Raw genomic sequence first — 27,965 nt, 5'->3', positions numbered from 1 at the left:
AAGAGTCGGACACGACTGAGTATGCATGCATACATGTGAGGCCACGCGTGAATATCCTGAGTTGGCTAACCACAAAGAAATCTACATCTGCCTTGTTTGCGTAAAATAATGTTAACAACTCAGTTACAAACCTTGAGAATCTGGATCTGCAGACGTTATTTGTGTCTACTTCCTTACTTCTTCATTCTGAGGGAAGGGTTCTGTTGTCACTGTCATCACCCTGGTTTTTAAAGTAGGAAGCTAGGCTCCAGAGAGTCAGCAAACAAGGCTGAGTTCCTAGGGATGTGGGATCATGTATCACAGGGACACTTGAGCTCTTCTATCCAGTTTATTTATAACAGAAAAGATCACTTTTTAATGTGAATGTCTGTCTACCACCTACCATTTGTGCATTCTTGACTTTGTGGCTTTTCAGAGCCAGTTTGAGGAATCAGATCTAAAAAATCCAACACAGTAAACAGACAATTAGAAGAATGGCATTTTTAGTATTTAAAGTATATTGATTTTTGCTATTATTCTCATTTCTCCCTATCTTTTTCCTTCTACTCCAAGGTTCTCAGAATGCCTTGCCCTCTTTGAAAGTTGCAAGATGTCAGGTCAGTTTATTGTTTGTTATTGTACTATAATTGCTTAGCAATGTTGTGTTAATTTCTGCTGTGTTAGATCAGCTATATATACACATATATCCCTTCCCTCTCAAGCCAGCCTCCCCATCTCATCCCCCTAGATCATCACCTAACACTGAACTCACCTCCCTGTGCTAGACAGCAGCCTCCCGCTAGCTACTTGTTTTACACATGGGATTACAGATCACTTTTATATGGTGTCATGGATAAGCCACTGTCAGGGGCAAGTAGGTCTCTAGCCAAACCGCTCAGTGAAGTGTCTACCAATCTCCCTCTGAAACTTTGGTCACTGGCAATGTTTCAGCATTTGCCGGCTCCCTCCTGTATAGTTTTAAGTGAAGAAGTGGTCATGACGGAAACAGAATAGATTATTATTATCTTCTGGATATACAACTCCTTAGGCAGATTTTTAAAATATATAAGCCTCTATACAAATATATACAAGATACATATATGTAAGTATGTATAAAAATTTCTCAGATTTTCCCTGTTAAGGAGATTTCCCACTTGGGCTCGTCAGGGTCTTCCTTTCACCCACATTCTGAGAAGGATCCTGACAGCCATTTTGAGTTTTATAATGAGGAATTGAGAAGAACGAGATATGGGAGCTGGAGCTGAAATTAGAGTATTTGGGGAGAGATGAGGTGGTTATGACACAGAAGCAATTTTGGTTTTAAAATAAAATTTCCTTCCATCTTTTTTTATCTCTCCTTCAAAGCATCTATGAGTATGAGAAAGAGTTATTTCAAAATTACTTCAGTTGCTGGACTGTGTTTTCTGACCTCAAGGTCATTCTCTAAGACTGGACGACGTCTGTCATGACCATCAGCACCGCGGAGATTGTTTATCACTCGACAGACTCACCATCTGACAAAATTAGATCTTTTTCATCATCTGGCATTAGATCAGTAAACAAATCTTTATAGTCTGAAACAAAATTAGATAAAACATGGTGGGTTTAGAACACAACAGCCCACGAGATGTTCTATGTGAGTGCTTTTCAAACTTTGTTGACCATTACCCACTATAAAAAAATTTTTTTTAACATTCTAGATCAATACCTGCACTTGTCTGCAAGCAATGAAACAAAAAGCTACATGAGAAAATACCCTTTTCTAATTTATTCTTACCCTTCTCTTTTCTACATACCTTTTTCTTTCTATTAATATTCTATTTAGTTTACTGGAAAAATGGACTAAATAGAATATTTAGTTTCTGCTCTTCTTACTTACCTTTTATTATCTGTTTTATTCTAGCTCAAGAAAAATGCTAGTTTTTATATCCACTTCATACCTACTAAATTTTTTCACAGTTTACCTTTCGGTATGGAAAGCACCATACTGTTATAATTGATTCCAGTGCTCATTAAACAAATAGCCCCATAACAACCCAAATTCAACCCCATTTTTCCCACTTAACCATCACTAAAATTTTTTATGAATTAGTTAAGCCTAAGAGCCTAAAATTTTAATGAACAACTTATATGGTTCTGGTGCAAAGACTCCACAATTTGACTTTTCCTCCTCTGTCCTGGGAAGCTGCCAGTCATCCCCTTCATGACAGACCTTATAGTTTGCTCAGTCCTCCCACAGGGGCCCCAGTGGACTCCTGCTTCCCATGGGCATTGCTTATCACCAGCTGGGTTGACTGTTACCCAGATACCTAGAGACACTGGTCTAACTGGACCTCTTAAGATACATATTCTGAGTGGAACTGAATTTGCCATGCTCCTCTGGACAGTGATTTGGTCAGCTTGACCAACCTCTAGAGGAAGTTAGATTCGTTCATCAAGTCTGCCCCCATCCATTTCATGCTTTATCCAGCCACCCACCAGGCATGTTGTGGAGCCTTCCATCAACCATTCAGCCGAACAGTTGATGGCCTCTACCTATCTCTTTCAGCTCTCTTCATCCTTTCTGGATTCCCTGCTCTGTCTCAGCTACCCTGCTTATCATCTGAATACAAAGCATCAATTTGATGCTTTGACTGTGTGTATCACAATAAACTGTGGAAAATTCTGAAAGAGATGAGAATGCCAGACCACCTGACCTGCCTCTTGAGAAACCTGTATGCAGGTCAGGAAGCAACAGTTAGAACTGGACATGGACCAATAGACTGGTTCCAAATAGGAAAAGGAGTATGTCAAGGCTGTATACTGTCACCCTGCTTATTTACCTTATATGCAGAGTACATCATGAGAAAACACTGGGCTGGATGAAGCACAAGCTGGAATCAAGGTTTCCAGGAGAAACATCAATAACCTCAGATATGCAGATGACACCACCCTTATGGCAGAAAGTGAAGAACTAAAGAGCCTCTTGATGAAAGTGAAAGAGGAGAATCAAAAAGTTGGCTTAAAGCTCAACATGAAGAAAACTAAGATCATGGCATCTGGTTCCATCACTTCATGGCAAATAGATGGGGAGACAGTGGAAACAGTAGCAAATTTTATTTTTTGGGTTCCAAAATCACTGCAGATAGTGATTGCAGCCATGAAATTAAAATATGCTTACTCCTTGGAAGAAAAGTTATGACCATCCCAGATAACATATTAAAAAGCAGAGACATTACTTTGTCAACAAAGGTCCATTAGGACCTTGACCATAGTCAAGGCTATGGTTTTTCCAGTAGTCATGTATGGATATGAGAGTTGGACTATAAAGAAAGCTGAGTGCTGAAGAATTGATGCTTTTGAACTGTGGTGTTGGAGAAGACTCTTGAGAGTCTCTCGGACTGCAAGGAGATCCAACCAGTCCATCCTAAAGGAGATCAGTCCTGAATGTTCATTGGAAGGACTGATGCTGAAGCTGAAACTCCAATACTTTGGCCATCTCATGCGAAGAGTTGACTCATTTGAAAAGACCCTGATGCTGGGAAAGATTGAAGGTGAGAGGAGAAGGGGATGACAGAGGATGAGCTGGTTGGATGGCATCACTGACTCAATGGACATGAGTCTGAGTAAACTCCGGGAGTTGGTGATAGACAGGGAGGCCTGGTGGGCTGCAGTCCATGAGATCGCAAAGAGTTGGACATGACTGAGTGACCGAACTGAACTGAACAGTTTCACACTTCTGGCCCTGCCTGGACTCCCTGACATGCCTGCTTTGCTCCTGTTTTTCCTTCTGGTGGGACACCTTTCACAATCTCTTCCCTACCTGCCCCTCCATTAGCACGCCTCCTTTTCACCAAATTACAGGAGTGATTCTTACTCCTCCTTTGAGGCTCAGTTCCCATTTTATCTCTTCTTGAAAGCCCCTTTCCTGATGCTCTTTATGTGGTTCCCCTATACCCTGGGCCTCTCTGTCATAAAACTTATATCTCAGCAGGGTAGTTTTTGCTCTGCTTTGCTGTCTCCCACACTAGACGGTGAGCACTTTGAGGGCAAGGAAGATATCTGATCTATGTTGACATTACTAGCACCTCTCACAGTGTGTGTGTGAGAGTGTGTGTGTGTGTGTGTGTGTGTGTGTGTGTGTGTGTGATAAAAATACTCATGGAATCTACCCTTTTCACAAACTTTTAAGTCTACAGTACAGAACTGTTAAACATAGGTACATCCTGGTATGGCAGTTTGCTAGAATTTTTTCATCTTGCGTGACTAAACCAGCACAGTTTCTGAATAAATAAATAAGTGCCCATTTGATTATTTTTACCATCTTAAGTCTCAACTAGATTTTGAAATATTATTAAATTTCCTCCTTCATACATTACAAGGATCTGTTCTTTCCTTGTGAGTTTCCAGATTACTTACTTTGTTCCTTTGTGTCCTATCTCGCCCTGTTCCGTTGCGTTTTTTAATTCACTGTGTATCTTGGTGTTTACTTTTTCAAATTCTCCAGGGCTCCTTTCCCTGCATTGGTGTGGCCACAGCTGCCTTACTATGGGCCCCACAGTCTCTCACAGTGACCAGCATCTAGAAGGTACTTAGTGAATATCTGGTACTTTCCTTCAAAGATTTCAACAGATTTTTAACAATGATATTTTTGAGTATAGGATGAGGGAGATGAAAGATTTAACTCCCATTTTATAGCTAACAGATGATCCTTTCTCTGAAATTTCATGGTAAGCCTTGCATAAAAGCACACTTCTTTTTTCCAAATGATATACCTACCATTTGACACTTTTCGATGTCCCTGAAGGTCATTTTTGGTCGGTAAGGTGGTCTTTACATCTTCTTGGTTTAAGTCAGTTTCTAAAAGTAGGGAAATTTAGTATTAAACTAATTGAAAAGATTAAATAAATCTTATACATGGATTATCTCATTGATATGATAATAAGCAGAAATTTCCACAATCTGCTACGTTCTGATTATTTTCAATGCTCTAATCTTGGAATCTTTGGAACAATGTTTTGGGCAAGGTACAAGGGTCCAGTGGTGACAGAGTCATGATCAAATGAATGAACACACATACATATATATGTGTGTGTATGTGCACGCATGTGCATGCGTGTGTGTGTGTATGGGGCTTCCCTGTTGGCTCAGATGGTAAAGAATCTGCCTACAATGCAGGAGACCCAGGTTAGAAGATCCCCTGGAGAAAGGGAATGGTTACCCACTCCAGCATTCTTGCCTAGAGAATTCCAAGGACAGAGAAGTCTGGCAGGCTACAGTTCATGGGGTTGCAAAGAGTCAGACATGACTGAATGACTAACATATATATGTATATGACTTAACTTTTGTTAATAAAATCACAGCACAAAATCAGGTAATTTTCTTTCAGAAAACCTTCTACAATGCAAGGATTATGGGAAATTTAGGACCAGTTTAGTCAATGGAGTCAAGTTTAGAATGACTGCCTTATCAGTCAATATCATAAGAGGAGTTTGCAACTCTTGCCTGCCAGGCAGGAAAAGAGCGCCTTACATTCTGAGCATGCAAGAGTTTGAGGTAAATGCAACTCCTCATTGGACTTCTGTACCCACTCCCACCTGCATGCTGTCTTGAGGCTTTGTTTGGTCTGGCCCACTCCTGGCGACTTGACCACCAGCCAGAACTGGGTCTCAATTCTCAAAAGCTACCCTCTGCGCATAACCTCTTTTCCTCATGGTCTCTCTACACTTCCTTGCACTGCTGGTACTTTGACCTCATTAAACCTTCTTGGGTATGACCAAGGGCACTCTTTTGTACCCTGCCAGCTCCTTTTTACTAGTTAATCCATTCTGAGGGGCAGCAACTTCTTGAATTGGTTGAAATCTGTATCACACTGATTGTTAAATGGTTTCAATATTATCCTACCCTTGCCTAGATTTTCTAAATTTTATTTCTATTTATTACTTTCTTCTTTATCCAATAGAGACCCCCTGTAGTCCATTACTTCATCAGCGTTCTTTCAATTACCCTCGTCTTCACTGCCTCACTTGCTTCCAACCCAAATGCCAAGCAGAGTAATAAAAGTGAACCCATTTTCTGTCCCCATGTTCAATACCAATGATCAAATCATCAGAGCACCCATTTAGGGTGCCAGTCAAACAAGACACACCCATACAAAAAAAAAATAGGAGAAACAGGAAAACTTTGGGAAGATAATTTGATATTCCATATAAAGTCATCATGGAAATACTCAGAATTTTGTTGGAATACTGTATAGTGTCATCTTTATCCCAAATGTTATTTGTATTCTAAGTGCAGGCGTGGCCGCACTCTCTGATATATCAAGAACTTACTGCAAAGTAAGATCCCATAGACAGGGGAACCTGGTGGGCTATAGTCCATGGGGTCACATGGACATGACTTAGTGACCAAAGAACAGCAACAATACACAAAGTTTATAAGGGAAAAGGGATAGTGTCATTAAGATGTGGTTTCGTGGACTTCCTTGGTGGCATAGTGGATGAGAATCTGCCTGCCAATGCAGGGGACATGGGTTTGATCCCCGGTCTAGGAAGATTCCACATGCCGTGAGGCAACTAAGCCCGTGCCACATAACTACTGAGCTTATGTGCCTGCGAGCCGAGAGCCTGTGCTCCACAACAAGAGGAACCACTGCAACGAGAAGCCTACAAGCCGCATCTAGAGAGCAGTCCACACACAGCACAAAGACCCAGCATAGCCAAAAATAAATAAGCAAAAGAAAAAAACTTTTTAAAGGTGTGATTTCTTTAGCATTCTTATCAGATACTTTATTTCAAAAGATACACTAAACCTAAAGTTTATTTTGTCAATAATTTACCTGAAAAGTGATGAAATATGGATATTTATTTATATTAAATAGTGATTTTAACACATATTTCAATACTATTTTAATAGCAGCCCTATAAAATATCGTATCTAATAGATTACCTGATTGATACGGCTGAAAATTTGCCAACTCTCCAAGTGCAACAAGTTTCTCCTGTGGAAAAATTTTGCAAAAATTTTTTGTAATCAGAGAATTAAATGACCACCTTACTAACCTAACTATTCTTTACTAGAAACGCACTTTGATTCTGGATATTTAAGTAACCAACTACTATCTTTAACATACTAGAAATTATACAATCAAATAAGTAGTGTTCTGCGAATTTCTCCAAACTTCTATGGCCTTCTACTGTTTCTAGGAATAAGATGCAAATTGAAACCACAGTAAAACAGTGTATGCCTTGATCTAGGGGAATCCATTTAAGACCATTATTAAAATCAGTTTCCTTGTGGCTATTCTGACATTACCTGAATTAGATCACTTGCCATTCTGATCATTGCTTGTTGACTTATTTCTGTATTTTTGAGATCTGTAAGAACCACCCAAGTTCCATTCTCAAATTTCACAGGCATAGAAAAGACAATCCCTTTAGGAATCCCAAACTGGCCTGCAGGGAACAAACACAAAGCAAAGCGCGACAGAAGCACTCAGATAAATAAAGCTTCCCGGTGACAATGCAGAGAAGGACAGACCTAGTTTTTAATGACATGGTTTTTATTGATAAAAGCGGCCCTAAACTTATGCTGTTCCCTCTTTATCCCTTTCATCCCTGCTAGGTTCAGATGGCCTGCCTCTGCCTCGGGAACTAATGCGGTCCTTCTCTCCCACCTCGTCTGGATTCCTCTGGTCTGCCTCCTTAGCTTTTCCTTGGGCCTCTAGGTGGTCCCTGAGCCCCAGACACTTGTCCAATCTGGCCTTTGCTCTTCCAACCTACGACTGCAATCACAGAGCCAAAGAGCGAGCACTGGGAAGGAGAGCTGGTGATTTTCTCACAATTCCAGTTCCCAGTTTAAATGTGCTCCAAATAAAAAGAATGATAATGTTTATTACTAACCGAGCAAGCTTCAGATAAAATGCCTCCTGTTCTCGTGCCTCAATCAAGTAGGAAAATTATTCACACCATTCTAGTCATCAAAAATGTTGTCACTATGGAGAACAGTGTGGAGGTTCCTTAAAAAACTAAAAATAAAGTTACTATATGATCCTGCAATCTCACTCCTGGGCATGCTTGTGGAGAAAACTCTAATTTGAAAAGATATATGCATTCCAAAATTCATAGTACTATTTACAATAGCCAAGATGTAAAAGTAACCTAAACATCCATTGACAGATGACCGGATAAAGAAGATGTGTTAACATACTATAATGAAATACTACTCACCCAAAAAAAAGAATGAAATAATGCCATTTGAGTAATATGGATGGACCTAGAGATCATCATACTAAGTAAGACAAAGATAAATACCATATGATATCACTTATATGTGAAATATAAAAAAAAATGGATACAAATGAACTTATTTACAAAACAGAAGTAGACCCACATACATAGGAAACAACTCATGGTCACCAAAGAGAAAGAGGGGAGCGATGAATTAGGAGGATGGGATTGACATATACATACTGTGCTATGCTGCGCTGTCGTGTCCGACTCTTTGTGACCCCATGGACCATAGCCCGCCAGGCTCCTCTGTCCATGGGATTCTCCAGGCAAGAATATTACAGTAGGTTGCCATACCCTCCTCCAGGGGATCGTCCCAATCCAGGGATCGAATCTAGGTCTCCTGCATTGCAGGTGGATTCTTAACTGTCTGAGCCACCAAGGAAGCCCAAGGATACTGCAGTGGGTACCCCATCCCTTCTCCAGAGGATCTTCCTGACCCAGGAATTGAACTGGGGTCTCCTGCATTGCAGGCAGATTCTTTACTAGCTGAGCCACCAAGGAAGCCCGTATATACACTAGTATATGTAAAACGGATGACCAAGAGGGAACCAACAAGGACTAACTGTATAGCATAGGGAACTATGTGTAGTAGTCTGTAATAATCTATATGGGAAAAGCACCTGAAAACTATGTGTATATATATATACACACACCTGAGTCACTGAACTGCACACCTGAACGTAACACCACATTGCAAATCAACCATACTTCAGTGAAAACAAATGTTGTCACTAGGGCAAAATATTGAGGAGAGTCAAGAAACCAGGAAACCAGGATCTGGAAGACTTTTCCGTAGAGGATGTCCCACTCTGTCCACTCTGTTTGGTCTGTAAGGAACCAACCTTACAAGCAGACAACAGATGGGAGCTTATATACCTGGTACCATCTCAGGGACACAAGGATCACTTGCTTCTCACCTCACTTGCCCCCAGCATTGAGCACTTATTGATGAATTCCTATAGAGATGAACTAAACTTTATTTTTTTTTTTGAATCTTCGTTCCCTGACCAGGGTTCAAATCCATGCCCCCTGCAATGGAAGCACGGAGTACTAACCACTCTCCTAATTACACCAAGGACTTCCTAATTAAACATTTTACCAAAAAAAGGTGAGGTTTTAAATGCCTATTTCACTAAAAAGGTAACATAGTGGTTTGAATTCACATGATGGGGATGTTCATGCACTTTCACTTTAATTGAACAAGACTCTTTGAGCATCTACCCATGAAGGAGCAATAAGAAGACCCAGCCAAGGCCCTGCCCTCAGAGTGGATGAACTCTAATGGAGAGGACATATGCAGCTCACAGCCCATCCATAAAAGCAGGCTGTGATATCCTCTCCGATAGGGGAACACATGTTATGTGAGTTTACAGGAGAGACAGACATGAATTCTGACTTGCAGGATTTGGGGAGACTTCCTTGAGCTGTACCATAGTCACTGAAACAATGGGAAGAATCACAGTTCCATTAATAACATAAAGGATACAAGAGGTGGGTCACACTGGGGAGCAGGACAATAGGTTTAATTTGGTGTATGTCAGTTTGAAGTGACAACATGACATCTAGGTGGCAACGTTTGACAGGGCAGGGCTCAGCAGTGAGACCCGGGCCTGGAGCTTTGGGAATAAATGGGCTGAGCCCAGGGAGAATGGAAAGCTAAAAGGTAAGAGATACTCTAGGTAGAATCTGCACTCTAGGTAGAGCATCAGCTACTCTTTCTTTCCTATACTTTAAACACAGAAGTGGTTTGTATAGTTTTTGGCAGATTAAAATAGTAAGGATATAAAAATATATACACATCTTTTGCGGATGGAGAGCAAGCTTTCCACATCCCAGTCGCTGCCTGGTACCCAGAGAGCCGTGCCCTTTGTATCTTGCGTCTGTGTCTTTGCTCCTGTGGCTCCGGCACCCAGGTGTTTTTCCCATACTTGTCTGTCAGGGAAACATGACTCAGACTTGCAGGTGACACTTCTGAAGTGTCCCCTCCTTTATGATGCCTGTCTTCATCTTCCTGCTGCCTACTGAAAACTGACATTGCTTTCCCCTCCTCAGCTGGGAAACAGTGGGAAAAACTCAATGGGATGATTTCATTGACATATGTGACTCCTTTTCTCTGCTGTGAGTTTCATAATAGGCAGAAGCCAGGCCTTCTCCCTGTGTGTGCTCCCAGCACATACACACAATCTACTGTGGCATTGCTGAATGGACGAGTGAAGGAATGCATGCATGCATGGTTATGGAATCGTGAAAATCCAGGTAGCTCACAGAACCTGTAAAGAGGTAGACAGGTGAGGACACAAACGTAGGAGCACAAGGCATACGTTGAGGTTTTTAACCATCGTAAGACATGAAAAAACCCAGATTTACCTTCGCTCAACACCCCTAGAGACACAGTCTCCCCCGGGGGTGAGCCATGGCACCAGTATTTCAGCGTAGTGGCTACACTATGTGCGGCTAACATGCCTCCAAATTGTCTTCCTGTGGCAGTCAACGTTTTAAGACTTGCCACAAACTCTCTGTTTAACCACTCCCTGTGAGGAGAGAAGGAAAGGATTTTACAATGGAGCAAGGACTAGGAATGGAAAAGAATGTTCCCTGGGTCAGTTCATCGAAACACAAGAAATCACCTCCACAAAACAGAAATATGAGTTCCTGAACCCCTCTGCAAACTTCCTCAATCCCATAAAGAGTCAACTGAAAAGTAATGAAACAGGGCAGAAAGGAGTCCTAAAGTTTCAAACCAAAACCATGATGAAGTCAACATGAACACAGAAGCGTGGCCAAAGGCTGCAAGAGCAATTTCATCACAAAGAATGTATCCTACGTAGAGGCTATCTTGGAGCCAGGGGTATCTTTCATTTTAATTAAAATAATATCATGAAATGCTGACTTCCTCATATTGGGAAGTAAGGAATTGTTAAGTTTTTATAATCTGAAGTTTAAAAACTCAAGGAATGGCCCAGCTGGACTAGAACAATCACGAAAAGGCCGTCCCTGCTGAGCCAGCAGCACAACAGCTCCAGGGGATGCTGGCCCCGCCAGGAAGTCATTCAGCGGGACCGCAGGAAACATCGTCCAGGATGGCGAGCCCAAGGACACAAATTCTAGGCATGTGAGGGAAGGGAAGGGAAGAAAGGGCTGATGAAATGCATGTGCTACCACTGGGAAAGTACCGCAAAGCTTAGAAAAAAGTTCCAAACACGTCCCTCCGTCCACTTCCCCATACTCTCTTTGTGATGGTGGTGCTGACTGTGACGGGCACAGTTCTGAGGGCCTCGCCTGTCTGAATCCATTTCATCTTTCCAGGAACCCTGTAAGGCCCATAATCTGTTACTGTTTCCAGCTGGCATAGGGAAAAACTGGGGCACAGAGATGCTGAGTAACTTCTCTAAAGCCACACAGCTAATAAGTGACTGGATGAGAATTCCAACCCAGGTGGCCTGGCTCCAGAGACAGTGCGTCTTAGTGCGTCTCGATTCTGTCTCTCCTGAGACTGAGCACCCAGCTTGGCCTGGACCTGCTCACCGTCGGAATTTCTAATTCCTGAAGCTTGTTTCAAACTAGTTTCGATTTGAACACATATCTCTGTCTTTGCATTAAGCACTTTACATAGGTTTGCTTTAGCAATAACATTAATGGAATATGTGAACCACTTTAAAGATAATCTGAAATATAAAAATTCATGATTCCAAAATCAAATAAATTGGAGGTGGGGTCTGACTAGTTGAAATTCTGTGGAATTTTCTTTGCTTCTTCAATAAAAAGCATAAATGAGGCTGAGTATGAACAATGTCAGGTTATTTTTGTACACAGATTTCTTAAGATGATTTTTAAAAGATTGTAATAATTATTATATGTTTATTCAATCTTGTTAGACTACTTCACTTAAAGAGATACCATACCTATCAAAAAGCAGGCTTAAAACAGGGCGTGAATAGTGCGGAGGTCCCCAAATAGCGCTCTCATATCTGTAAACCTTGGCTTGTCTCAGATCAACGTAGTTATTTCCACTAATATTACCCCAAATGATCACATCTTTGATGCCTGTGAAGAAAAGAAATTTTAAAAATGATATAACATAAAAAATGACCTGCAGCCTTTCTGTTTGTGTGCCTATTTTACAACTGGTCCTTTTAAAACAGACAAATTTATGCTCCCTAAAACTCTGCAAATGATGTGGATCATCTCCTTAATTGCCAGGGTTTGGCCATTTGTAATAATGGCTGTGGGTGGTGTGGGCATGTGACTGAATTCAGGAGACACTGAAATGCTCCCTGAGTGAAACTGCTACTGAAAATGAAACCCCTGCTGTGGTCCTAACTTCACCACTCTGCTTGCCATAAAGAGGATTTTTTTTAATCTGCTTTGATTCTGACAGTGAGTCCTTAATTCTAGACTAGAATGAAAATTTGGGCAAGTCACTTGACTCCCTGCATGGCTTGCATTTCCTGCAATATGGGGGTGTTGAAATAAGAGGACCCCTGAGGAACATCTTAATCCACAGTTACTGAATCAGCTTGTATGTAGGAGGTACTTTTAGATGGGAGGCTCAGAAGAAAACAAATCAGCCCAAATTCCTGCAGTATTCTGGGGGTGGAGGGGAGTGAGTGAGAAAATAACTACTAAAAACATGATATGTACTTTGAAGAAAAAGAGGATGCAGTTGAGAGAAATGGGGATTGGCATTTAATACAATTCTAATAATTGTGGATTTTTTTTTACAAATGTATCCAAGGTGAAAGAAGGCATTATTGATTTATTTATGAACTTAATTGCTTAAAAACTTAATTTCTTATAATTTCACACCATTTTCTAGTATGGTGATAGAATTCTTCCCTGTTCTGTATGAGCTAAGTTTGCTGTTGGCTTCAAGTAACAGAATATCCTTCTGACTTAGCTTAACTGGAAGTTCACTTTTCTCAAATAATAAGTAGAGGTAGGCAGTGACACTGGTGTTTGTTCAGTAGCTCAAAGATGTTACTGTCTTGGCCTTCCCCTCATGGTCCAAAAATGGCTCCAGCAGTTTCAGTTATCACACTCTTACAGTTGCGTTCAAAGGCAGGCAGTAGGAAAAAGAATTTTTATTGTAAGCTTTAAGGCCCTTTATGGTTCTAAATGCCTTAAGTTACGCTAGAGAAAATTATAGTGGACATCTGCTATTTTTCCCTTAACATCTCTATTTTTTTTCCCTTTAACTGCATACAGGTTTTTCTTTAAGGTACCCTTCCCCAATTTCAGCCCATTTGTTTTGGGTAAAACTGTTCTCATACCTCAAGTTTATCAATGGGCATGAGACCGAGATTCCAGATTTCTGATCACAACAGTTGATCCGATCTCCTGTTCTGATCACAAGAGTTGAACAGATCTCCTCATCTCCGATCAGGAGACGGGCACATGGTCCAAGATTGAAGGCAAAAGGAGAAGAGGGTGGCAGAGGATGAGACGGTTGGATAGCATCACTGATTCAATGGACATGAACTTGTGCAAACTCTGGGAGACGGTGAGGGACAGGGAAGCCTGCTGTGCCATAGTCCATGGAGTTGCAAAGAGTCAGACACAACTTAGCGACTGAACAACACATAGTCCAAGCGGAGCCAATGAGAAAATATTCTGCTAGATTTTATACAAAGAATTAAGAGAGGTTTTTTTTTTTTTTTTTGCCCCGTGGGGTTGTTGAACAATGATGCCAGGGGCCATTTTGCCACTTTTTAGAGAAAGTCAGTCTGAGAATCAGCCCAAAGCTATGGAAAGTAGAGCTGAGTGATGAGCCAAGTGACAGCACAGGCTTGACATCATCATTTGAATTCCAGCATCTGGCTATGCCTGAAATAAGAACTACCCCTGCACTCTTATGTGGGAAAACACCCTCTGTCTGACTTCTGTCTCTTAGAGTGGACTTTCTGTCACTTGTATGAAGCGAAAAGCAGAGGAGAAAAGGAAAGATATACCCATTTGAATACAGAGTTCCAAAGAATAGCAAGGAGAGCTAAGAAAGCCTTCCTCAGTGATCAGTGCAAAGCAACAGAGGAAAACAATAGAATGGGAAAGACTAGAGATCTCCTCAAGAAAATTAGAGGTACCAAGGGAATATTTCATGCAGGGATGGGCACAATAAAGGACAGAAATGGTATGGACCTAACAGAAGCAGAAGATATTAAGAAGAGGTGGCAAGAACACACAGAACTATACAAAAAAGATCTCATGACACAGATAATCATGATGGTATGACCACTCATCTAGAGCCAGATATCCTGGAATGTGGAGTCAGCTGGGCCTTAGGAAGCATCACTATGAACAAAGCTAGTGGAGGTGATGGAGTTCCAGTGGAGCTATTTCAAATCCTAAAAGATGATGCTATGAAAGTGCTGCACTCAATATGCCAGCAAATTTGGAAAACTCAGCAGTGGCCACAGGACTGAAAAAGGTCAGTTTTCATTCCAATCCCTAAGAAAGGCAATGCCAAAGAATGCTCAAACTACCACACAATTGCACTCTTCTCACACGCTAGTAAAGTAATACTCAAAATTCTTCAAGCCAGGCTTCACCAGTACATGAACTGTGAACTTCCAGGTGTTCAAACCGGTTTTAGAAAAGGCAGAGGAAGCAGAGATAAAATTGCCAACATTCGATGGATCATAGAGAAAGCAAGAGAGTTCCAGAAAAAAATCTATTTCTGCTTTATTGACTATGCCAAAGCCTTTGACTGTGTGGATCACAACAAACTGTGGAAAATTCTGAAAGAGATGGGATCACCAGACCACCTGACCTGCCTCTTAAGAAACCTGCATGCAGGTCAGGAAGCAACAGTTAGAACTGGGTATGGAACAACAGACTGGTTCCAAATTGGGAAAGGAGTACCTCAAGGCTGTATATTGTCACCCTGCTTATTTAACTTATATGCAGAATACATTATGAGAAATGCTGGGCTTGGTGAAGCACAAGCCGGAATTGAGATTGCCAGGAGAAACGTCAATAATGTCAGATATGAAGATGACACCACCCTTATGACAGAAAGTGAAGAACTAGAGAGCCTCTTGATGACAGCGAAAGAAGAGAGTGAAAAAGCTGGCTTAAAACTCAAGATTCAGAAAACTCAGATCATGGCATCTGGTCCCATCACCTCATGGCAAATAGATGGGAAACAGTGAAAAAACAGTGACAGACTTTATTTTGGGGGGTTCCAAAGTCACTGAAGATGGTGACTGTAGCCATGAAATTAAAAGATGCTTGTTCCTTGGAAGAAAAGTTATGCCCAACTTTTTTTTAAAGTATATTAAAAAGTATATTAAAAAGCAGAGACATTACTTTGCCAACAAAGGCCTGTCTAGTCAAGGCTGTGGTTTTTCCAGTAGTCATGTATGGATGTGAGATGTGAACTCTAAACAAAGCTGAGCACTGAAGAATTGATACTATTGAACTGTGGTGTTGGAGAAGACTCTTGAGAGTCCCTTGGACTGCAAGGAGATCCAACCAGTCCATCCTAAAGGAGACCAGTCCTGGGTGTTGATTGGAAGGACTGATGTTGAAGCTGAAACTCCAATACTTTGGCCACCTCATGCGAAGAGCTGACTCACTGGAAAAGACCCTCATGCTGGGAAAGATTGAGGGCAGGAGGAGAAGGGGATGACAGAGGATGAGATGGTTGGATGGCATCCCTGACTCAATGGACATGAGTTTGAGTAAACTCCGGGAGTTGGTGATGGACAGGGAGGCCTGGTGTGCTGCAGTTCACAGGTTCGCAGAGTCAGACATGACTGAGCGACTGAAGTAAACTGAACTGTACGGAAATCGTCCCAAGTAAGCATCCCAATGCACTACGTCTGAGAAACAGGTTTATGTGTGACTGAACTCAAGGAAAATTTTGAAAATGTTTGCTACCTTCTTGGCATCTGGAATTTTCCTGAAATGATTCTCCATGAAGGCTTACCTAGTTCATGTCACTTTAACTCTGTCATTGCCAACTTCCTCCCTGCTACTCCACTTCAACTGCTACCCCTCTATCATTTCCCTTTCTTTGTCCCAACTGGTCTCCACTTGTTTTTCTTTTCTGCTTCTCCTGTGCTCCCTTTAAACACAATGCATTTTCTGATTCTGTCTCATCCTCTTATGATTCTGGAGTCTACCAGCCCAAACATTACTAGGAACAGAAACTGATGAGATAGCATAATCTTAACAAGCTTACTATCCTTACAAACCATTACCATGTGCCAGGCACTCCTCCAAGCCCTTTTGAAATGCTATCTCTTTGAGTCTTGGCATCAATTCTAGGAGGTCGGTGGTACACACATCCTGATTCTACAGGTGAGGAAGTAAATTAGAGTAAGGTTAAGTGATTGCCCCAGGTCACACAGCTGGGAAGTGGGGTGGGGCCATTTTAACAGAGCCCTGAATATGTTTTAAAAAACACTGATGACCTTAGATAACTATTCTCATGGGTTAAGTTTCAAATTACTACTTGAAAAATAGGAATCTTATTATTTAAATATTTGTTTCTTAATTTTTATAATGATGTTAAAAGATCAGCTAGTCATAAAAACTAAGGAAATCAAACCAGTCAATCCTAAAGGAAATTAATCCTGAATATTCACCAGAAGGACTGATGCTGAAGCTGAAGCTCCAATACTTTGGCCACCTGATGGGAAGAGCTGACTCATTGGAAAAGACCCTGATGCTGGGAAAAATTGAGGACAAGAGGAGAAGAGGGTGACAGAAGATGAGATGGTTGGATGGCATCACTGACTCAATGGACATGAGTTTGAGCAAACTCAAGGAGATTGTGATGGACAGAGAAGCCTGAATTTCATGGGGTCACAAAAGTGCTGGTCACAACTGAGTGACTGGCCAACAACAATTAAAATGTTTGCACAGAGTTGAAATCACACAATCAGAAATTCTTGGCATCTGCTCCATACTTTCTAGTCCAGATATCCTGGCTGATTTTAGAAGGGACAGGTTCTTCCTGGAACCTGCTGCTGTGACATATGTTAAAAACCAGACATGGAAACTCGAGTTCACTCACATGAGGGAGTAATTTTCAGTTTCCTGGCCAGGGCTGCCTTCGCTTGGCCTTCCACGCCCAAGGCCACAGCGATAATATTGCAGGCAAAGGTTGGGGCATATTTCATAAGCAAAGCTGTTTTGAGATTCACAAAGGTTTTCCCTCCCACAATAATTCTGGCAAATTTGTGAGCATTTTTCTCAATCAAGGATCCGTAGAGCTGACACAGAGAAGCTCTGCTGCGGATGCAGTCTTCCAGACTGTATATCTCCTTGTCCACGTGGTCATCCAGGATGATGATCACGTGGGCCCCGTGGAAGGCCTCCTCTGCTTGGGTGCAGATGGACACACTCTGGAGGTAGGGTGAGGCCAGGTCCTCAGCCTCTTGTTTGTGGCTTATGAGTATTTCTTCTGTGTGCTTATTGTCAAATAGGTTTATGCTGATTTCCATTTGTGGTCCAAACACTTCACCACTTGTCAAGATGGGAATTAGATGGTAGCAGGCAAGAGATGATGCACTAATAAAAATGGAAAACCAGATTATGAATGGTTAAATCTTTGGCTCCTTTTCAGGTTCTATTCTTAATAGGTATTTTTTTGCATGTGCACTAATACTTGATTAGTATCTTAAATTGACATACACAGCCGCACAGATATTTTTAAGGCTTGGAATCAAAAGTAAAACAAAAAATGTCTCACTGTTACCTTCTTATTTTGGTTATCTGAAAACAATCCCAAGGTAAGAAGTGTACTTATTTATAAGGCTTTTCCAATTAAACAGAATAGGCAGAAAGCAAAATTTAAAAGAACTGTGTCATGTTACTGTAATTTTATGTTTGGAAGTGTGAAAGTGTTAGTCGTTCAGTTGTATCTGACTCTGTGCAACCCCATGGACTGTAGCCCACCAGGCTCCTTTGTCCATGCAATTCTCCAAGCAAGAATACTACAGTGGGTTGCCATATCCTTCTCCAGGTTATCTTCCTGACCCAGGGAATGAACCCACGTCTCCTGCATTGCAGGTGGATTCTTTACCACTGAGCCACCAGGGAAGTCCATTTAGCCACAGCTCTTTTCTATTTAGCCACAATTTAGCCGGTATTTGAGTACTCTATAGCTTGGCTGATAATGAGAGCCCTAGTGACCCCTGCGGGGACTTCAGGAATACATCTGGGCACTTTTGATTTTCATACTGGGTTTGGAGACAGCTGCAATGGGGTTTTCAAGAGCATCTGTACCATTTTAATCCTTTAAAAATACCTAAAGCAGATGTAATATTAAATCTGGGTGTTTGGTTCATGTACAGTTATTACATCATTTTCAGTTCTTTTAGCATTTGGAATATTTCATAATAAATAATTTTTCAGATGAGCCTGTATATTAGGATACACACATAAGCAGTAAGAAGGGCAGTGTGAGAGACAGATTAAGAGGTGAGGAAAGGAAAGGGGGAGGGAGAGATCTAGTAAGATGGACAGCAAAAGAGAAAAAGAGAGACACACGCAGAGAAAGAGAGAAAAAGCAGTGACAAACATTGAACATGTCCTCCCAGCGCTGAGAGCGAGGGTGATGAAAGTGAGAAAGAGAAAGAAGGGGCAGGAGTGAGGGGGGCAGGTTACAGAGAATGAGGGCATCGGGAAGACCGAAGGATGAGGATGGTGCCGGCAGGTGTGGAAGAGGAAGAAGGCAGCAGTCAGGAAGATGGGGGCGGGGAGGAAGGAAGCAAGGGGAAGGGAAGGATGGCATGAGGACAGACAGCGTGAGACACACAGAGAGGGCAGAGGGCTGGAGACAGTCACGCAAAGTAAATGCCCTTGCTATAAAGCTGCTCTTAGATTCAGTCTGTGTGTGTATTACATGCATATTACATACACATTAAAACTGTACGTAGTCTAGAACTCATGGTGGTGGTTTAGTCGCTGACTTGTGTCCCACTCTGTGTAACCCCATGAACTGTAGCCCACCAGGCTTCTCTGTCCATGGGATTCTCCAGACAAGAATACTGGAGTGGGTAGCCATTTCCTCCTCCAGGGGATCTTCCTGACTCAGGGATCAAACCCAGGTCTCCTTCATTGCAGGTGGATTCTTTACGGATTGGGCCACCAGGGAAGCTCTAGAACTCATATATGGGGCTATATTAGGTAATATATATGCATATACATATACTGTGTATCTATAATAGTCTTATACCTACATAAAAATCTCAAATTTGACATTCAGATATTCTTCCATCATGTAAGTAATTCCATATCATTTTTCCTTTCTAAACATAAAAAGCCAGTCTCATGAATCCTGGGATTTGATGGTCCCACCTGGTGATCCAGACCTGCAAGGGGTTAACAAGACCTTTCAGGGATTCCTTCTCCAGCTCTCTTTCTATATGTGTCCCCAGGTTTTCTTCGGCAACTCTCTTCATCAACTCAGTCGTCATGCTAGAGGTGACATCATAGTAAAGCTAAATATTGGGAAAGAAAAAAATCAACAACAAGATAGCTGACAATGGCTATAATGGAAAGTTCTTGTTTCAAGCCCAAATGGAGTAGAAAGAGAGCTGAGAGACTACCTTATAAAGAGAGACATTTGAAAAATACAATAATAGAGCAATAATGTTTCAGACAGATAAGTCAACTTAATTTTTATACCTGTGCATGTTCTAGGAACTCGTTATATCCTCCCAAAAGCAAACCCTTTCCTCCACGATCCAACAGCTCTCTCCAGATGATAGGGGACGTGTTGTGACTCCACCTATTCTTTTTGCACAAATCTTTCAGCCACTCCTAAGGAATGATATTGTCCATGAGAAGTCACACATTGCATCTGCCTTGGAATTCAATTCAGTACTTTGGACTTCAAACAGTAAAATTCTAGTTGTTTTTTTTTTTTTTTTTTTACCACCTCTGTGTATACATAATAAAATTTAGATATCTTTAAACTGTAAAATACAAATATAGAAATAGTGACGAGTTGAGTAACAAATAAATCAAGAAAGAGCATTCTTCAAATTCATTGACCAAATAAAGGTATTGAAAGTTGTTCTCTTTCCTGAGCAGACCTGAAGTGCAAGTGTTTAGCTTAAAGTAGAAGCCAAATTTTCTGACTCAAACGGTCTTTTGTATGAGTTGTCTCTGGTCTTAGGGCCGTATAAATTTGATATGGCTTTCCAAATATGTGAGTATAGTTTGTATTTTTTAGACTGAATTAAGGAGCTAAAATTATCTGGGGATTTCTGATAATATTTACTGAGAAAAAGCTGAAATCATTATTATCTGGTTTGCACACACCAGGCCTTCCAATGACAATACCTGCAGAGAGAAAGAGTGCAACGTTGCTATGGGGATAAACCATGTGGCAACATCCTTGTCTTTGGAGGTGTGTGTAATGAGGCTACCTTACAAATAACATCTTAGAAATGAATTTCCCTTGTTGATGTTTTCACGATGATGATTCCCCATGGTCCCTCTGGCTGCAACCGAGGCTGGCCAGTGAAGTATTGGGAATCTGGAGGAAAGGGACTCTACCTCAAAGGCCTTCAGCAGCAAGCGGGGTATGGGAATGTCCTGGCAGGAGCTGGGAGAGTATGTATAGAACTGGCCCCTGAGGGAGCTGAATCAGGAGTGGAACATAAACCTGGATGAGAGAATTTATCAAAGTGAGGCACTCTTCTGTTCAAGAGTGCTCCCTGACGAAGGCCTCAGAAGAGTGTGCTAACACGTTGCTAGGACGGTTCTTCAAAGCTTTGAGGAAGGGATGAGATAAAATGGAAAGGCCAGAACTGTCATGAAAGATCATGGAAGAAGGGATGAAAACGCTTAGGAAAAAATGGGCTCGTTACAGTGGGTATGTTACAAGGGAGGGCTGGAAACTCACTAGTCCGCTGTGTCCTCTGGAAGGGCCTGGAGGACACTACATTCACCAGAGTGACAAGGAATGCACCCATGAGAAGGGTCTCAGCATCACTGAGAAGCCCTGTGTGGCTGTCATTTCTGGGCCATGGCTGTAAAAGGTCACGCTGTTATAAAAGAGCTGGACCCCCTAGGAAGTGGGATGGTAGAATTCTGAAATAAAAGAAGACAGGGGGCAGTACCCACCAGAGACCGTCTGCTGTGAAAGAGCCACTAAGCAACCCCAGCAGTAAGCAAACTTAGACAGCTGAAGGCACAATGGAGGCATGAGAAAGGTATGCAATGGCCCAAGAACACAAGTTATCACTCCACAGAGCTAACGCAGCCATTGCTACTGCCATTAATGCGGACTTCCCGTTAATGGCGCTATCCCTCGAAGACTACAACCAGCCTCTTGGTGGCAAACTGATTACGCTGGATCCCTCTTCCCTGGACACAGAAGTGATTCATCTCGATTTTAATCAACATATATTCTGGGTAGAGAATTGCCTTTATTGTTTATAAGACTTTGGCCAGCACCCTGTTCAACACTTTTGAAAATGTTTAACCTGAGTGTGGGTAAGCTCTGGGAGTTGGTGATGGACAGGGAAGCCTGGCGAGCTGTAGTCCATGGGATCACAGAGTCGGGACATGACTGAGTGACTGAATTAAACCTACCACATGGTTCCTGCATAACGTCACTTTGAACCAAGAAGCCCACCGCAGAGGAAAGGATGTATGGCTCTGAGCATGTAGCCAGGGGGTCCACTTGCCCTGTCATGTATGGAAGCATCTAGCATCGTGGTTAGAGGAATGGAACAACCCACCAAAGGTGCAGGCACCAGCTTAGAGACTGATACCTGTACACCTGGGTAGCAGCTTGCTCAGTTTTGTCGGCAAATGGACAAGCACAGCAGTCACATCCTGAAAAAGGAGTTGAGACGAGGGCTTCGGCCGCTGAGGATACAGGTCTAAGTCACCACACCTACTGAGTCACCTGGATCTGCAGAGGGTGAGGGGGCTCCACAAAGGATAGAAGAGCAGAAATGTGAGGAGTGTCAGTTACGGTGCTGAAACGATGTGCAGTGGAGACTACCGTCCGTTAATTAAACTTCGACAGAGGATGAGATGGTTGGATGGTATCACCGACTCAGTGGACAAAAGTCTGAGCAAGCTCAGGGAGACAGTGAAGGACAGGGGAACCTGCTGTGCTGCAGTTCCTGGGGTCACGAAGAGTCAGAAATGACTTAGTGACTGAACAATAACAATTTCTTATAAAGTTAACCAGCATTCTGGAAGAGTTGTTCCCAGATAGTGTGAAACTTACTATATGGAGCATGTGGATCCCAAAGGCACAGCTGTTGAACTAGCAAATCCTGTCACATGTTGTCCCTATTTCTCCTTCGTGACCAAGGCATGCATGCCTTCTGCCACTGGGTATATTGACTACTGATGTTCCAGTGCTGAGGATCTCTCTGGAAATTGACCTCAACCAAACTGTTCCTTTGCTTATGGTTAAGTGTCTTCCCCAGGGAAGTCCACATCCTGTGACTGTTAGCTGTCGGAGAATAGAAACCTGGCCCCCTTGCTGATTTCGGGGGGTATCTCTGAAGGGTCATACCAGCTTTAGAGTTCCCTGTAGGGCCAGCTGCACAATCCTGCAGCCTTCATTCTTTCTCAGGATGCTGTTCCCAAGAGTACTCCCCAGTAAAGGAAACCCCTTCACCTAAATATCCATCTCAATTCAAATGAAGGTCATGTCAAGTAAACAACTCCCTCATGCCATTAGAAATCAATATGAAGGAGAATTGAAAGTTAAAGAGTGCATACAGGCTACATGGATTCTTACAGGGAAAAGAACAGCCAAATTTATTCTACTTACTGATTAGGGCCTCATTTGTTCTACTAGGCACTAGGAAGAAATATGAATAATGTTTTGATCCTGAGAAGTGGGGATTTATTAGTATCAAAATATCAATAGTACAAGAACATTCAATACTGGAAAGCTATCTGATACACTAGCTAATATTTAATAACCGGAGCACACTTTTATGTGTATGTGAGTTTAACAAACTATAAAGGCCTCTTACCTCCCAAACATCAGGATGTTGTGTAATTTTATGTATCCGGAAATCAGGAAGATTCTTTTGTAAATAATCTGCCAGAAGTTCTGCTTTTGCATAATACGGGCAATCTGCTCTACCTAAAAGAGTTCAAATTACCAATATTTTCTTTCATCACATGGAAATTATCATGTAGTTTTAAGCATTTGTCATATAATTATGGAATTAATCACACAGTTACAATGTAATTTATATAGAGTTATAACTTAAACTGTCACTCCATAAACTTTTGATTTTTATTATATTGGCAAAATAAAATGAATTTCATAGGAGAGCATAATCATAAGTAATAAAATGTAGAAAGGAAAAAAAGACTAATGAATATTTATTCTCCAGTTCTATTTTAGACCTCAGTTCCTCTAAGAGACTGCCAGGTTACTAATTAAGCATGAACTACTAATAATAAATGACTAATTAGTAGCTACGAAAAGGCAAAGTGTAAAGTGAGGAGAGGTAAAATCACTGGAGGATCTGATATGTGTGGCAGAAATGCTGTGGGAAGGGGAAGTGGAGGGAGAGAGAAGAGTCTGGGATAACTTTTTTGAGTGGGTAGGTGATCCTGACCTTACTAGAGAGAAATTGTGGGTGCGAAGTTTCAATTATAGGCAAGTGCAGTTGTAAATGTCTGTAGTATATCTGAGTGGATATGACCATCAGGCAGCTGCATTGTTCAAATCTGAAGAGTAGGCCTCATGTGATGCCTTAGGATACAGATCTTGCAGTCATCAACATAGAGAAAGTGACAGCCACTAAAGTGGGTGGGACTGAATGGATGTCTGAGGCAAAGGACAAGAGCAGCATATGGCCTTGGTTACTCCCAGTCACCAGTTCTTCAACCTTCTGGTGACTTCTAAGTCATCAACTCCTCTCAAACTCTTCCTATTAGCTTCCCTATCTAGTTCAAATCCAAGGCCTACTAATTCAGACCACTCTCTGGCTCTTGTCTTAAATTCTCTTGCCTCACTGTGCCTCTGGCAAACTAGCCTAGTAAAGGCCCGTCACCCTGGATGAGCCCAATAATCTGCCTTTCCTGTGCCTGAGTTCCATGTACTTGGCACCCCGGGATAAACATGGTAGAACCAAGCAGAGGAGTCATTATAAATTCATGGTCACCAGTCTCAGTTGGCATCACCAACTCATGGACATGAGTTTGAGCAAGCTCCGGGAGTTGGTGATGGACAGGGAAGCCTGGCGTGCTGCAGTCCATGGGGTTGCAAGGACTGAGCGACTGAACTGAACTGAGTCTCGGTTGGCCCCCAACACTTTCTGGAGATTCCTCTGTTTCCCTTAGCAGCACTCTCTTCTGTTCTCTACAATTACTGTTACAAACTTTGTCTACTTCCTTCTCTCCACTATTTTTCTGCGATATCAGAAGACAATAGGAAATTCTTTCTGCTTTACATAAATTAAACCAAATCATACAAAAAGGCATCAGCTGGGAAATCCCTCAACCTCCTGCCATCAAACCTATCAGCCTATCTGCATTTGGACTCATTCTTACCTGCTTTCTTCTATTTGATGAAAGAGGGGTTCTACCTTCCGTCCAGGTCTAATCTCACCACTTATGATCTGAACACCACCCTTTTCCACTTCTATTGGTTATCTCTCTAACATCTTAACTCTGCTTCTAACGTTAGCTCTGCTTCTAATGGCCTGTTTCCATCATATTTAAATATACTCATTATATTTAAGTTTCTCCTGCCCTAAGAAATAAAAAGTCAACGATTCCCTTTAGCTATTGCCTACTACCTGCTCTTTTCTAGAAAAGCTTTTTGAAGCAGTTCTTTACACTTGCCATCCCCAGTTCCTCACTTCTGTTTTTCATTCCACTGCAATCTGGCTTTTCATATAATTCTCTAGAAGGTCACCAAGGACCTTAATGTCACTAAATCCAATGGATACTTTTTGATGCTTCTCTTATTGACCCTTGGTAGCATTTGTCTCCGTTCTACTCGAAATACCCACTATGGTGGGGGCATTCTTCAGGTTATTTTTTTTCCCTCCTTCTCTGGCCCCTCCTCATTATACTTTTAGGTTCCTTTCATTTAACAGTTCATTAAAAGATTAGCATTCTGCAAGGCATCTTAGCTTCATTCTCTATGATTCTTCCTGTATAATCTCCTCCATTCTCTTGGTTTCAAGTAAAAATTTGTATTTCCAGTTTAGAACTATTTCCTTCTCTATCTTTATATGTTCTTGTATTTTTTCAACTCCTTCTGAATGTGTCATAGGCACTCAGCATGTGTATCATGTTTTGTCACTACTCCCCCATTATATCTGCTCCTTCTTTTATGTTACGTCCATCTACCCAGTTATTTGGGCTTCCCAGGTGGCACCAGTAGGAAAGAACCCACCTGCCAATGCCGGAGACATGGGTTAAATCCTTGGGTTGGGAAGATCCCCTGGAGGAGAGCATGGCAACCCCCTCCAGTATTCTTGCCTGGAGAATCCCACGGACAGAGGAGCCTGGTTTCAGTTCAAAGGGTCGCATGGAGTCGGACATGACTGAAGTGACTTAGCATGCACGCACCCAGTTATTTAAGGGTATTAGGAGTACTCACAGTATGAAGCTTGCTCTTCTGCTTTTTATCAATGACTTCCCATCTACCCAGTTATGCAAACTACTGCTAGAAAATAATTTTAACTCTTCCTTCCTCCATCCAGTTAAATGTCTAGTTCTATAGATTCTGTCTCTTTAACATCTCCACAGTTCATTCAGTTCTTTCCAACTCCATTGCCCACCATTCCAGGCCAGGCCACCAGTATCTCCTTCCTGGACTATAGTACCTAACAGGGCTCTGGATAACCAGTCTTTTTCTTCTCACATTGTAGTGATAACATTCAGATAAAATGCAAATTATGTATTTGCATTTTTCTATTTTGCATTGATTATGTATTTACAAAATACAAAATCAGTGTATTTTGCACTGATTATGTACCTCCTTTCAAAAGCCTTCCATGTACTTTGGGTAAAGTTTAAAATATCGAACATGGCTCATAAGAATCTTTTGATATATTATCTAACTCTGGCCTCAACTGATAATAGTCTCTTCCTTGTACTCTATGCATCAACCCTACTAAATCTCTTTCAATTTTCTGCTTATATTCTCCATCATTACCCAACTAGTGCTCCTCATTCCAGCCCTGCTCTCAGCTATCCATGCCTAATTTACTCTCCTCCTTATAACTCTGACAGGTTATGCTCATCTTTCAGAACTCTGATTAAAAAATCCCTTTCTCCGGGAAGTCTCTGCCACTGCTACTGCTCCAATAGAACCCAGCCTGGCCATTGCCACAAATGCTTCTTTGCACATTTATTTACCACTGTCTTCCCAGCATACAGTCAGTCATTACTCAAAAATATTCTTCTGAATGAAAAAAGAAACAAAGGAAACAGGTTTCAGGCAGATGGGAGATGTCAATTGTGTTGACGCTTCCAAGAGGTCAAATAAGCAATGACAGACAGCTCCTGTAAAAGTCATTGGTGATTTTGGTGAGGGCCATTTTGGAAAGGAGGCAGAAGTAGAAACCAGATTTAGGCAGCAGCAGAAGCCAGATTGAGGACCTGGAGATAGACGAGCAGTCTACTCTTGAGAAAGTTGCTGAGAAGGAAAGGAGACAGGTACAACAGCCTGTTGCAGTAAGACGGTCTTCGGTGGTTTTCTGGATATCAGTCCACATTTCCAATCCTTCTCCTCCACTGCTGACAAGGCGGATTTCCTAAAATGCGAACTCATTAAGATACCCGCCTGCTTAAAAATTTTAAATGACTCCTCATTGTTTTCAAGATACAGCTCAAACAACTTTGCTTGGTGTCTCTGAAGGGCAAAGATCTGACTCCTTCTCCCATTCTTTTTTTTTTTAAGCCTTTAAAAAATTATTTTGTATTTTTAATTGGAGGATACTTCCTTTGCAATGTTGCTGCTGTGCAACATGAATCAGCTATAGGTATCCATACATCCTCTCCCTCCTAAGCCCCTCCCCCCCCAACTCTAGGTCCTCACCAAGAATCACTAGGTATCTACTTTACACATGGTAGTGTATACCTCAACGGTACCCTCTCAATGTGTCCCACTCTCTCTCCCCTCACTGTGTCCACAAGTCAGTACTCTGTGTTTCTATTCCTGCCCTCCTGCTCCCATGTCCAGTCACTTCCTCCAAATCCAGGGACTTCTAGCCTCTGTCCCTTTATCTGGAATATCCTATTCCAAACTTTCATAAATCAGCTCATGTCACACCTCTCAGAGCCCTGTGCACATTTCCCTCATTGCATTAACCGCACCATCAAAATTATTTGTTTACGTGCTACAGGATCCAGTGAGACCAAAAGCACCTCGAAGGCAAGGATGTCTTTCCCTTCACCGTATCCTGCTTCCGGCAGTGTTTGTTTATAATGACTGCTCAATTTACATTTTTGAACGAAAGCATCATAAAGCCTGGGTGGCCCCTATAGAAGCTGGAGCGGCCATAAGAGGTGAGCAGTCGTCGGTGTTTTTGAGGGATCTGCTGGCGTACGGGTGTATCACTCACCCGCGAGCACGAATTTGGCCATGTCGAAGCCGGGACGCTGGGCCTGAGACCGCGGCTCCACCGTTTCCAGGTAACCACACCGCCCACGACTTGGCGCAGGCGCACTCTCAAGCTGAGTGCGGGCTCCGGCGCTCAGCTGGAGAGATGCTGGGGTGCAGAGTTATACATTGCTATTAAAAGCTCTGTG

The 27,965-nt window shown here is 41.9% G+C and overlaps 1 protein-coding gene across 2 annotated transcripts; it reads right to left on the bottom strand.

The window, feature by feature from the left end:
* Positions 1–389: 389 nt before the first annotated feature.
* On the bottom strand, positions 390–27,901 carry MDH1B (malate dehydrogenase 1B). 2 transcript variants are annotated; one of them, XM_065930724.1, is made up of 11 exons: positions 27,779–27,901; positions 23,216–23,328; positions 19,887–20,021; positions 19,557–19,699; positions 17,269–17,765; positions 12,152–12,293; positions 10,617–10,780; positions 7,273–7,412; positions 6,907–6,958; positions 4,738–4,818; positions 390–1,553 (listed from the first exon to the last, which is right to left on the bottom strand). In XM_065930724.1, the coding sequence occupies exons 1-11, from the start codon at positions 27,798–27,800 to the stop codon at positions 1,474–1,476; spliced, it is 1,569 nt and encodes a 522-aa protein (XP_065786796.1). In that variant the 5' UTR covers positions 27,801–27,901; the 3' UTR covers positions 390–1,473. The 2 variants fall into 2 exon arrangements, with proteins under 2 accessions (XP_065786796.1, XP_065786798.1); XM_065930726.1 differs by lacking the exons at positions 23,216–23,328; positions 27,779–27,901 and having other exon boundaries at positions 19,557–19,676; positions 19,887–19,934.
* Positions 27,902–27,965: the final 64 nt, after the last annotated feature.

This window comes from Muntiacus reevesi, chromosome 3, assembly GCF_963930625.1.
Source record: "Muntiacus reevesi chromosome 3, mMunRee1.1, whole genome shotgun sequence".
NCBI classification, from domain to species: Eukaryota; Metazoa; Chordata; class Mammalia; order Artiodactyla; family Cervidae; genus Muntiacus; species Muntiacus reevesi.
Note: the sequence above shows the minus strand (reverse complement) of the source record. Positions and strands in the feature narration are given on the sequence as shown.